The 13,627-nt window shown below is 37.6% G+C and overlaps 1 protein-coding gene across 1 annotated transcript in view; it reads right to left on the reverse strand.

The window, feature by feature from the left end:
- AP2B1 (adaptor related protein complex 2 beta 1 subunit) overlaps positions 1 to 13,627 on the reverse strand; it is a 132,686-nt gene that overhangs the window by 93,817 nt on the left and 25,242 nt on the right. Inside the window, exons 6-9 of the mRNA XM_012808758.1 lie at positions 4,501 to 4,691; positions 1,749 to 1,970; positions 1,106 to 1,226; positions 884 to 979 (exon numbers count right to left, since the gene is read on the reverse strand). Of these exons, the coding sequence (XP_012664212.1) occupies positions 884 to 979; positions 1,106 to 1,226; positions 1,749 to 1,970; positions 4,501 to 4,691 (630 nt within the window). The remainder of the gene's footprint in view (positions 1 to 883; positions 980 to 1,105; positions 1,227 to 1,748; positions 1,971 to 4,500; positions 4,692 to 13,627) is intronic.

Consider the following 13,627-nt stretch of genomic DNA (forward strand, 5'->3'; position numbering starts at 1 on the left):
CATTGTTGTTTGGTGGGTCCAGGCTGGGGATTCGAACCCACCACCTTAGGTGTACGTGGCTGGCGCCTTAGCCGGTTGAGCTATAGGCGCCGAGCCATGAACTAAGCTTCTTACAGCAGAAAGTTAATATACAAAGTCTATAATGGGTAAATCAATAAATAAGAGCATGAGAATTATTATTTAGAGATATGTAAGTACAGTCACCCCCCCCCCCAAGTATCCATGAAGGACTGGTTCCAAAACCTCCCTACAGATACTAAAAATCCATGGATGCTCAAGTCCCTTACATAAAATGGTATAGTATTTGCACATAACCTCTGAACATCCTCCCATATACTTTAAACCACCTTTAGATTACTTCCAATATCCAATACAATGTAAATACTATGCTATTACATAGGGCATTAATGACAAGAAAAAAAAAGTCTGTACATGTTAAGCACAGATGAAACCATCTTTCTCAATTCTCCAAATGTTTCTGATCCACAGCTAGTTGAGTCCAGGACATGCAACCCATGGACATGGAGAGTTGAATGCAATCAAAAGAATAACTAAAACCAGAAATAGAGTTTAAAATGATTCCCTCTGGGAAGAGAGTCTAGGTAGGGAAGGAAGGAACTGTGGATAGATGCTTTTCATTAAGTTATATAGGGCGGTGCCTGTGGCTCAAAGGAATAGGGTGCTGGCCCCAAAAGCTGGAGGTGGCGAGTTCAAACCCAGTCCCGGCAAAAAATAGCAAAATAAATAAATAAAATAAAAGTTATTTAACATTTTAAGTGCCTTTATTATTCTGACAAAAGTAAAAATGTATTTTAAAGAAAAAAGTGAACAAGACATTCAGAATGCCCTAACAAGTGATCACAACAACCATCAAGACACTTGCCTCCACCTTGATGGCACATCGTCCAATGGCCCTCACAGCTTTGCGAACAAAGTCAACATCCACCTCTGTGGCATATTCCTTCAGCTCTGCCAGAACCTGTTGAAAATCCAGGAAGTGGATAATTATTAAGGATTCTCAAACAGCAACATCGTGGCTTGTTTCTTCTGAAGGCCAGACCGTAACTAAAACCTAAATCACACAAACTTAAGTGTGAACTCTGACCTGAGCAATGTTGGCTTGAGATGCCAAACGAATCATGATATCCAGCTTCTCTAGTTTAACGTAGATGGGATCATTGTACTTCACAAAGAAGACTTTAATTTCCTGCTTCAAGATTTCAGGCCTGTGGTACACAGAAACACAAAAAAGGAAGGTGAAGGCACGTATTCATATACCCTTTTGAGCCTGTATTAAGATCTAATCTGTGCCTCTCTGCCTTGCTCCCACTACCCCCAGTAGAAAAAAAATGCAAAAACTTCCTCTATACTTATTTATTCTTATCAGTTCTATTTGGCAGACTATTTTCATCATTTTTAAGCCTCAGGGTACACACTGCCATGAAGAACTGCCAAAAGAACAATCTGGGTTTATACCATACCCTAACCCATAATGAACAAGCACTAGACAGTATAACAGAAAGAAAACTTACAGAGACAAAGTGGATTGTAGGGAACAGCAGGTATTTATTATAGGAACACTTCAATACCAACTGTCAGCTTCTTGGTCCTGGGCAAACTGTTCTGCCATATAACATTTTCATTTTTGTGCATTAAAAAGAGGTTAGCACTGGCCTATTTAACACCAATATTATTAAGCTTAATTCAAAATTACAAACACTTTAATCATCAATTCACTAGTTCCCAACCTTTTCTGGACAATTAGGTTGATGTTCCTCAGGGCAACATACTGCACTTCTGGCTCCCCAGAAAGCAAAGTGACAAGTGGAGGGGCTAACTTCTTTAGCAGCATATTGTAGTAGTCAGAGTCCTTGGGTAACAACTCCAGAAATTTCATTAGGACTTTTACTGCTGAAAGCACCACTGCTGAGTTGGCATGGGATAGCCGGGGAGTTACCCGCTCACAGATGCTAAGGGCAGAAAAGGAAAATTAGTATCTTAAATTACAATTTGTTTGCTCAATCCACCCTATAAGGTAATGTATCAGAGTCCCATGGCCCAAGTATCAAGAAACTAAAGAATCAGTTAGAAAAGTCAAAGCTCCATGCTTAGGTAAAACTGAGATCCACCACTGCAGAAGCCTCATTCCCAGCAAACTACAGGCAGAGCAAGGGACATCAGAAGACTTCAGGAAACCAGCAATAAGGGATGCTCATACTGGAAGAAAACTAGTAATACCCAAACACTTGAGCTCACACAATTTACCTTCTTGTTTTAGTCCTCTTTTTCTCCCCACATTATGTTAGGTCTCCCTGCCTCACAGCCCATTTCTACTCAACCTATAGGAAGTCAAATTAAGCATTCTGAGAATTATTTCATAGTGAGAAGTTTCGACTCAGCTGTGACTAAAGATTTCACTGGAAGATATACAAGGAGTTGTGGATTGGTAGGGTTAATAATTCAATTCCTGCCTTCAGGATAAATAAGGAACTCTGAAACGGTGGTTGGTTTTTCTTCTTAAAGTAGCAGAGCACCACCACAATATTCTTCCAACTTCTTCCTGTTCTCCTAGCTCCTGCCACCTATCTCCATACTTATATGCCTCATGAAACCTTAGATAATTGTTTGATGAGCAGAAATTAACCTAATTTTGAGTATTCTTAAGGAACATAAATAGCTGGCTATATTAAGGACGCAAGATAGGTAGGCTGTTCCTTTTTCTTCCTCCTAGAAGACTCCTGACCTCCTTCAGGTCCTTCTTTATATAAATGTTACCTTCTCGGTGAGGCCTTCACTGGCCACTGTTTTTACTTGTTATTTATTTCTTATTTTTATTATTTTTAGAGACAGGGTCTCACTCTGTCACCTAGACTGGAGGGCAGTAGCACAATCATAGTTCACCTTACACTCCCAGACTCAAGTAACCTTCCTGTCTTAGCTTCTCAAGTAGCTGGGACTACAGGCACATGCCACCACACTCGGTTTATTTTTTTTTTTTTCCTGTGGAGATGGGGGTTATGTTATTTAGGATCCTGGCCACCCTTTAAAAAAAATACAGGCTCAGCACCTGAAGCTCAGAAGTTAGGGTGCCAGCCACATACACTAGAGGTGGCAGGTTTGAACCCAGCCTGGGCCTGCCAAACAACAATGACAACTACAACCAAAAAATAGCCAAGTTTTATGGTGGGTGCCTGTAGTCCCAGCTACTTGGGAGGCTGAGGCAAGAGAATCGCTTAAGCACAAGAGTTGGAGGTTGCTGTGAGCTGTGACACCGCAGCACTCTACTGAGGGTGACATAGTAAGAATCTGTTTAAAAAAAAAAAATACGATTGCTCATCCCCACATGCCCAGTATTTCTTAGATCTCTTCTGTACTTTATTAGTTTTGTTAGCACTTATCACCATCTAACAAATTATATTATATATACACCTACCCACATCCCTCAGAATAAGTGCTCCACCAGGGCCATGGTTTTTGTCTGTCCACTGCTGTATCTCCAAGGCCTAGGACACTGCCTGGCACACAGCATGCACTTAATAAATATTTGCTGAGTGAATGAATGAATTAATGTGATGTCAATGACCAATGGAAAATAAAATTCTCAGTAAAGTTCTTTCCAGAATATATTTATGCCTTTCAATGACGGAAAGAAATTACCAGAGTTCTGTCTAGAGGGAACAAATTCCCAGACGAGTGAAGAACACTTACATTCTAGTAGCTTGGAAATCAGCTTCAGCCAGGCAAGGAAGGTTCTTATCTACCATAATTAAAATATTCCAAATTTAATGAAGAGCCAACATTTCTTCAGAAGTACTTTGGCTAGTACAATGCCTATATACACAAAATGCTCAATAAAAATTAGGGATAATTTCAACTTTGTAAACTAAAATGTGTGTATATGCAGAAGAAATTTAGTAGTCACTTTCTGACAGTCAAAGAAAATTCGCAACTCCAAGGTGATTAAGGGCTGAGGAAAACAATCTATGCATGCCTTCCAAAATAGTCTCCAAATTCAGACTGATGAGATTTCTATATCTAATGGGAAGCAGCATGTATTTTTCTGACTTAACCATACTTTTTCCAGTACTCCATTATAGGTATAGTTCAGCTCAATAACTAATATAAAACCACTAATTAAGTATTTAATAGAAGGAAAATTTCATCACTACAAAAAGACATTTAATACCTTTTATTTGCCAAACAGCCAAGAACCGCCCTATGGGAGATGTGAGAAAATGATGAGGGAGATTTTAGCAGAGATAACCATATACTGTTCAAATAAGAAAAGAAAAACATGTAGTTCTTAGAGCTATTTTTTGCATGGTTTACTCCACCACCTAAATGTTCCTAAATCCAGTGAGGAAAATACCTTGGAGATAGGAGTATCAACCCCACAAGCTACTGACCTACCTCAGCATAAGAAAGTTATTCTAACGGCAGATTCTAGAACTCACTGAATCAGGCAAAGCTATCAGATACTACCCAGGAAAACAGACTGACCTCTGAGCCTCCCGGTCATCTTTAGGGTTGTAATTAGACAAGCAGTCCAGGATGAAAATCTGGCCCCATTCAGTGCACTCATTCAAGGCTGTCAGCAGCTTATTAATGTTCTGCGGGTTCAGATCGAGTAAGTTGCTGTTTGGGTGAGACTCACTGATTTCAGATAATGCTGCTACAGCATTAGCCACCACCTGGGAAAAAAAGAAGATATGACCTTGATTCACCAAGAACAATACAACTACAAATAAACAATCAACCTTCGCTAATCACTTCACAAGTCTCAACTCATAACCATTCCTGAAAATTTACCTACTCAGATAGAAAAAGACAAATTACTTTTTAATTTCACATGTACTTTATGGCCACCCTTTACGGCCACTGGTGACAGCATATATAGCTTCAGCTTCCTAGTGGTCAGACAACCCAGAATTAAAACAATTCATATTAACAGAGTCACACATGATTTACTACTAAAACACATTAACCATTCTAATAGTACTTAAAACTATCAATAAAATCAAGCATATGAACAATTGTGACATCTAAATATGAAATATGTACATTAGGCAACAGAGAAATATCTAGGCCACATAATTTTATAGAAGTGTGCAGTTGTGTATATATGAGCTGGGAGGTGACATGGTCCAGCATATCACAAGTCTCAGAGTAAGAATACCTGGCCTTGAAACTCTAGTTCACTAGCATACAAGGCTGAGAGAACATAATCTCTGTGAAATTGAGTTTCACCATCTGAAAACTAGGGATAATTTAATCTACTTCACAGTTTTGTTTCAGTTTGAGGAAAAAATCAGATGACATGTGTTTAAGTGCTTTCTACAAAGCATTGTACAAATTTAAGGGTTGCAATAATCCATCAAGTATAAATTATACAGTTTTTCACATTTATTTCTCTGAAATTAGGATATATTTAATGGCCTGTCAGTTGAACAGGAAGCATTTTCTCTCCTAGTAATACAGAAAATAATCCCTCTTATAATCAATGGCATTAAAGATTCAAGGAAATAGGGTCTTTCAAAAAGTATGGCAAATGAAAAATTACTACCTTACACAAAAAAATTCAGTTGTATCCCGACTCACAGACCTGGGACTCCATTTGGTTGTCTGAAGCAAAGTCAACATTCTTTATTAAAATTAAAGATTTCCACTATAACTAACAAATCTATAACCAATGAACATATAAAATCACTTAAAAATTGCAAAAATGTCTGGGCCTGATGGCTCATGCTGTAATTCTAGCCCTCTTGGAGGCCAAGACAGGAGGAATGCTTGAGGCTGGGAGTTCAAGACCAGCCTGATCAGAAGAGTCAGACCCTATATCTACAAAAAATAAAAAAACCAAGCAGGTGTAAACTCCAGCCAGTTGGGACACTGGGCTTGAGCCCAGGAGTTTGAGGCTGCAGTGAGCTATGTTTTGCTACAGTGCTACCAGTTATTACTAAAAATCAGCAAGATGAGGCTGAATATAAATACCCTGTAAGTATAAATGAGACATGATAGGAGATAGCAGCTTCAGCAATTATATGTACTGAAAAGAATCTCAAAAATGTCAACCCATAGTTAGTTTTTACTAAAGTCCCTTGCTAAAAGCTTTAGAAATAAGTTGCTTGATATTCTTTTGTTAGCAAGAGAAGAAACATAATGGCTATAATTTAGCAATTAATTTTAGCATCCACATTATCTCAGTAGTCTTCTGATTATCCCAGAACATGACCTTACCTACAAGATAAATGTGTAGAGAATACAATTTTTTTAACAAACACACTTAAGACAATATCCATTATTATGTAAAGGATAATAATGCCGCAAATAGAATCATCTTAAAGCTATAATTTTGTGATCAGAACAAAGATTCCAGAACAAAAAATGAAAGACCCACTTGGTATATATGGTTACAAATATAATATTTTATTTTAAGATAACTCAGAAGATTTATCTAGCCCACCTAATAGACGGCAACATGTATGAAGTTCTTTTTCTATTTAATTTTGGTTTATTAACTCCCTCATCAAGCGTGAGATTTAGTGAAAACTAAGACATAAAGGGCAAAATAACAACTCCCTCAGTATATTTCATGTGTAGGGAAAGTATTTTATTTCTCATGCATAATATACTTAATTGACCTTATGATTGTCTAAGGGATCAAAATGTCACACTAGATGGTCGAATGGCTGTTTTGATGTATAGTTGCCAACACATCCTGAGTCCTGGTTACCAGTTGTCTAAAATAAACCTCTTGGGGGAGAAGGGAAAAGAGAGAAGAGGAACAGAAGGGAGGGGTATCAGGTGCTCCTAGCTAATGGGCATAATGTAAGGGTATATGGCACACCTCCTGGGGGCAGGATGTAACTGCAACAGGGACTTAACCTAACAAACACAAACACCGTAACGTAATTATTTGTACCCTCATATTAATCTGACATTTAAAAATAAATGAAATAAAATAAACCTCTTACCACAATTTACTTCTGACCATCAAATCCTTTTCCTGTTTTTTTGTAAAGGTAAAATATAAGGTCTGGTAACAAAATATAGAGGAAAAAATGTGGATGAGGGAACTAAAAAGAGCAATGGGGAGGAAGAGAACAGAATGATGCTAAACAGAACGAGCAATTACAATTCCTGCTATCATACGCAATTGGAAATGAAATTAAGTGTATAATGCAGCTAATGAAGTATACGTTCTAGTGTTTAAGTAGGGAACTTCCACTTAGCATCACATTAAAACAAACAAAAAAAAAGAATTAGAGAAAAGTCTAATTGAAAGATCCAAGAAAGATCAGATTAGGGGATTATATTTAGCAAACCCTGCACGGAAAAAACAGAACATTATCAAACAGTCACTATCTTAGTGACTGACCAAATGAGATGTTATCCAACCCCCGATACCAAAACTATACTGCTCCTCTAAAACTCCTTGAATTTCTTTCCACTATTTCCCTCCACTTTCATCTCCTTATCTTCACATTCAAATTATTATGTTTTCAGAAACATAATGGGGCAGGCCCATGAAGGAATGCTGAGTTTTCTTGGTCAGTAAGCCATGTTTCTCTCACTCTTTAATGAAAATAAGCCAGTCATACTGAATCTAATGTAGACAAAGAAAAAAACTGACTTCAAGGCAGCAAATGAATGGCTCGGTAGACAAGATGACTCACTTTTCAATGTTTATATTGTTTCTTTGGAATTTTGTACTATGTACTTATATTGTCTCTTTTTAAAAAATAAACTTTAAAAATAATAGATTGAAACTTAAGGTTCACTTCCTCTTCCCAGAGAACCTTCCCCAAATAATACATCCCAAAAGAACAAATCCAACCCTTGCAGGAATGGCCTTGATTTACCTGTATATTAAAACAAAAGTGTGCTTCCTCTGTTTCAAGTACTACTTTGATTTTGAACTGTTAAGACAATTAAGTATAATGTTTTCTCTTCTGGAAAATTGACATTTCATTTAGGGAATACTGCCACAAAAAGAACAATGGCCTTTGAACTATAACCTTGGAAAAATCAGAGTTTCCAATGGGAAAATAAAAGGTTTCTAAAGAAAATTTTGCTTTAAAAATGAATTTATAAATAGGGTTTCTTTTTTTTTTTTTTGAGACAGAGCCTCAAGCTGTCCCCCTGGGTAGAGTGCCATGGCATTACAGCTCACAGCAACCTCCAACTCCTGGGCTCAAGCGAGTCTCCTGCCTCAGCCTCCCAAGTAGCTGGGACTACAGGCGCCCGCCACAACGCCTGGCCATTTTTTGGTTGCAGCCATCATTGTTGTTTGGCGGGCCCGGGCTGGGGATTCGAACCCGCCACCTTAGGTGTACATGGCTGGCACCTTAGCCGATTGAGCCACAGGCGCCAAGCCATAAATAGGGTTTCTTAAGTGAACTTCCTCAGTAAGAGTCAATTTATAAAAAGTTGGCATCTAGATTACAAAGGAACACATCCACAGCATTAAAAAAAAAGAAATGAAAAAATCCTTTATTCTTCTTGCCTCCCAATTATGGTACATTATTTTTTGGGGGAAGAGTAGAACTGAATAGTCCCCACCCCTCACCCTTTGTAGACCTAATTCAATATGTATATACTTTATAGACATAAATATTAAACATACATAAAAAGCATGTGGGAAATATATGTCAAATCACACTCAATCCTAGACAAATCTTCCTCTGCCTGAACTACAGACTTCTCAATTTGACAGTTTCTATGGACATTTAGTCTGAAATTTTTTTTTAGGTAAGTTGTTTATATTTTGACTAACTTTACATTATAACTAACAGAATAGGTTGCACAAAGAGATAAAAGATAGCTAAAATTTATTACAACACTTCTATGTGCCTGACATTAATTCTCATAACAACTCTGAGATAGTGGCTATTAAAATCCACTTTTTACGGATAAGGAAACAGGCTCAGAGAAGTTCAGTGACTTGCTTAGGGTCAACATAACCAGAAAGAGATAGCACTTCAATCTGAACTCAAAGTCTATATCTGATTCCAGCATTTGAGTATTAATCACTCTGTCTCCAGCATTTATACAAATCTCAAGACTTGTGAAATTCATCTCAGAGAAGAGAGAAAAGAATCAGAGTAGGAGAGGATAATATAACCAAAACATTATTTCTAGGTAAAGGTGACATGCAGATTTATACAAGAAGAAAAAAGTATTCTTCTACTGGCCTCAGCCCCTATAGCTCACAGCTAGGTCGTCAGCCACATACACCAGAGCTGGCGAGTTCAAACCCAGCCCGGGCCTGCCAAACAATGACAACTACAACCAAAAAATAAAAATAGCTTGGTGTTGTGGTGGGTGCCTGTAATCCCAGCTACTTGGGAGGCTGAGGCAAGAGGATTGCTTAAGCCTAAGAGTTTGAGGTTGCTGTGAGCTGTGATGCCACAGCACTCTACTGAGGGTGACAAAGTGAGACTCTGTCAAAAAAAAAAAAAAAGCATTCTTCTACTTCATATATTTCAGAGATAATCATATCTGGGCAGCACTTAAAACAGTTATAAAATCTGATTTATAAACTATACCTATCCTATGTGCAGTAATTCTGAGGATATAAATTTGACCTCATTTTTAATAAAAGGAGTGAGCTGGAGCAGTGGGTGTGGTTAGAATAAAAATGATCCTGTAAAAAACGACTCTAGAAGGAAATCTAGATATACAGTGGAATTGAAATTTCAGACAGAAGGTCACTAATGGTAATGAGTCTCTCACACATTTCCTTGTCCCTTACAACAGCTTTCATCCTGCACTCTAATTTCACTCATTTTTATAGCCTCAGAGCCCAAGAAACTCATCACTTTCTAATACTGTTACTTCCTCTTATTAGCTAAATTACTATTTGGAGGACTTTGAATTCTAGCAATAACCTTTAAGGTCACACACTCTGAACAGATTTATGTTTCAGTTTTTCTGCTCAATTTACAATTCTTTTGGCTGCTGTCCCTAAAGACTTGACTGTAGCAAAAGCAGTGGAATATTATGACAAAAACTAGCATGAGGAGGGTGGCGCCTGTGGCTCAATGAGTGGGGCACTGGCCCCATGTACCGAGGGTTCAAACCTGGCCCTAGCCAAACCGCAACAAAAACATAGCCGGGTGTTGTGGTGGGCGCCTATAGTTCCAGCTACTCTGGAGGCTGAGGCAAGAGAATATCCTAAGCCCAAAATGTAGAGGTTGCTGTGATGCCGCATCACTCTACAGAGGGCGACAAAGTGAGACTCTGTCTCTTAAAAAAAAAACTAGCACAAGGAAATAACACAAGTGGCTTACATATTTTTATTCTCTTATAAATCAGCAATGGTTTGGAATCTTGCCATCTCATTTATGTAGCTGCCTCAAATGACATTTGAAACACAGGGTAACATATATTTGTTCTAAGCATTTCAGACATAATCATCTCTTCCAGGAGATGATGACTAGGCAGTGCATTAAACTTTTTCCTCTCTCAAACAAATTAAACTTAGAGCTTATATTTTAATCCAAAATATTGTCTGGAACGGTAATGGACATTATAGTCCATACTATTCCAATTTTTTCTTTATCTTCTGCCTTGCAACAATGGCTAGAATTACCTAGTTGAGCCAATACTCTTATTATGACATGAAACTTTGATTACATGGTAACAGTTAAGACTTACAAATAACAAAATTCATTATTTAAGTGGTGTCTTAGCCCATCTGTATTGCTATAAAGGAATACCTTATAAAGAAAAGAAGTTTATTTGGTTCACAGTTCTACAGACTGTGATGGGGCATCTGGTGAAAAGAAAACAGACTCAGGTAAATTAAGCAACATGAACATAAAACCAAGGACTTTAAATAGAGTGAAATTTACTTCCAAGTTAATCTTTTCTCTCTCAATTAGAATTTTCCTGTATAAATGGAATTTTCAAATATAAACAATAAAACAACTGCGACAAAATGAGGTATATGTGATTCCCACCCACTCCCTCCATAAGAGAGGAAATTACTTTCTATTACTTGATTGTCAGGAACCAGACTGGAGGTCAATATAACCCTAAGAGTTGTTAGCTCTCAATCAATATTTTATTTTCATCTTAGGAGATTTCAAAGACATCTCCACAGATGTTCTATTGCTTTCAAATATAGGACGCCCTTCTGAAGTGAGCTACAAGAAATTAATAAGGCAGAACCTCTGGAAGTATCCATCGTCTCTGTAGGAGAGTCTAATATTTGCTGGTGCAGTGCTGCCACCATGTGGGGCAGCCTTTTAAAAACTGGAACAAAATTGGTCATCATCAGCAGTAAAACAAGGGCTCACATCCATCACTGGAGTAAGATTGAGAAGATTTCTATAATAAAGCAGTTTTCAGATAAAGGTCTTTATGTATTCAAAAATGTAAGCACTTTCAGAAAATGAAAGAGCTCTCTACACATGCATGTGCGCACATATATACACTGAAGTTCTACTGTAGACATGAATCCATGAAAGTAGTGACCAGTAATGGGTTTGGAGACTCAGAACTAGGTTAGAATCCTGGCCACATTACTAATGGCTGCATGACTTCACCAAGAGGTCTTTAGTTTCTGAGTGCATAGTTCCTATCTATAACATGGAATAACTTCTACTTCACAAAGCAGATCTGAGAACCATTGTGCCTGACATAGAAGCCCCTTAAATTTAGAATTCTCTTTTCTATCACAAAGCTTAGGAACTTCTGAGATGTTTGAGCCATTAGCAGCATTTGACCCCCACTGATAAAAGGAAAGTATTCTAAATACGGTTTTAATACTTTAAGGTTTAAAAAATAGGACATACAGTTGAGATAAAAAGTATGGATTCAAGATAGAGTAGGTATGTGTCTGTGTATGCTGGCTACCTCAAGTCCAATGGTTTGAACAAGAGTACAATATATAGCAAGGCAAGTGAGGCACTCCAGACATAAAATTTAAGGAGGTACCCTGTTCTCAGGCTTGTGCAGGTACACAGCCAGCACCTGAGAGTGCTTCCTTAAATTTTACATTCTGAGAACCTCTCTAGCAATAAGTTGTACAGTACCAGAGAAAAGTTCTGCTACTGAGGTCTGTCAAGACTATAGAAGGCATTAAGAGGGCAGCAGGTCCAATAGCCTGGTATCTAATGCTGACTTCTTGCTCTATGAAAATCTACAGTCAAGAAACAACAACAAAAAAAGAGGCATTCTTAAGACAGTTTCTCAAAAATATACTAAAGCCTTAAGTTTTCTCTAAAGGTCTACTTAAAGATACCTGTAGAAATTTCCCCAAATCAGTTCTTAATTTATTATAGTAAAACAGATTAAGAATTATTAGCATTATATAGTTTACTATACTATTATATATTAAATTCATTTTTTAAATTAAATCATAGCAGTGTACATTAATACTATCATGGAGTACAGTATACTGTTTCTATGTACAATTTGAAATACTTTCATACTTGATGGAAGTGTGTTGGATTGTATGTGAAAACACCACACTGTACCTCAGAAGTGCATTAATGTACATAGTTACCCTTCAATAAAAAAGAAAAACAAAACATTTATATTCTACATTTAGAGAGATTCACATGTACCCTATATATATATATTAAATTCAAACAGAGACATTTACGTGCGGCCTATTCAAATTATATACAGCTAAAGGGTAGGGAAAGAAAATAAGTAAAACAAGACTGGCATGTATTGATGAATATTAAATCTGACACTAAGAAATGGATTCATTTATTTGTTATATTAATTTATTCCCTCTAATAATGAATGCTCGAAGATTCCCATAATAAAAACATAATTAAATAGTATACATATACTACCTGAGTACTATGGACTGAATGAAAACTAGCCCTCTCTTTCTCAGACAAACTAGCTTGTTCTAGAATCCTCCTGTTCTTCTCAATTGACCTAGATAAAGATCTCTAAGTATTACTGGAACACACACACATAATGCCTTTATTGCTAAATGCTAAACCCTCCATTCACCCTCCTCCCTGACTTCACAGGTTCTGCACTGAAGAATTTACATAAGTGCAGAAATAAATTTTTCCCCCTGAAACTAGAGTCGCCCATGAGTTAGAACTCATTTCTACCCTGATCCATTCTACGTTCTTAGCACCTCTAATGTTTATTAAGTTTCCACAGAGCACATGACATTCTGTTCATCTGGTTGGCATTTGCAGCCCAAATTCTTTTTATCTCCCCTATTGTCCTCCGCTAGAGAATTGCTCAGAATAACACAGTGAATCAAAGACAATGTCAAAGACACAGTTGGTACCAGTCAAACGTTTCATAACACAAACACTACTGCCTTATAAACTAAAACAAGGTGCTACATGTATTACTTGGGGAGAAAAAGGCAAGGATGAATCTTCTCATACTGACTGTGATAACTTGTCAGAAGTCAGGGTTTCTGCACTTGCACTTTCACACCAACCTCCCACCTCTATGCCTAAGAGGTAGCTGAGAGATTCCTGATGATAGTACTGTAAGTACCTCAAAAAATTTGACTTGCTTCAGCCTTTGGCCTTAACACTTATTTTAGAAAATAATAAACACGGCTCGGCGCCTGTGGCTCAACCGGCTGAGGCGCCAGCCACGTACACCTAAGGTGGCGGGTTCGAATCCCCAGCCC

Source organism: Otolemur garnettii, unplaced genomic scaffold (genome assembly GCF_000181295.1).
Source record: "Otolemur garnettii isolate 467f Iridium unplaced genomic scaffold, OtoGar3 scaffold00094, whole genome shotgun sequence".
In the NCBI taxonomy this organism is placed as follows: domain Eukaryota; kingdom Metazoa; phylum Chordata; class Mammalia; order Primates; family Galagidae; genus Otolemur; species Otolemur garnettii.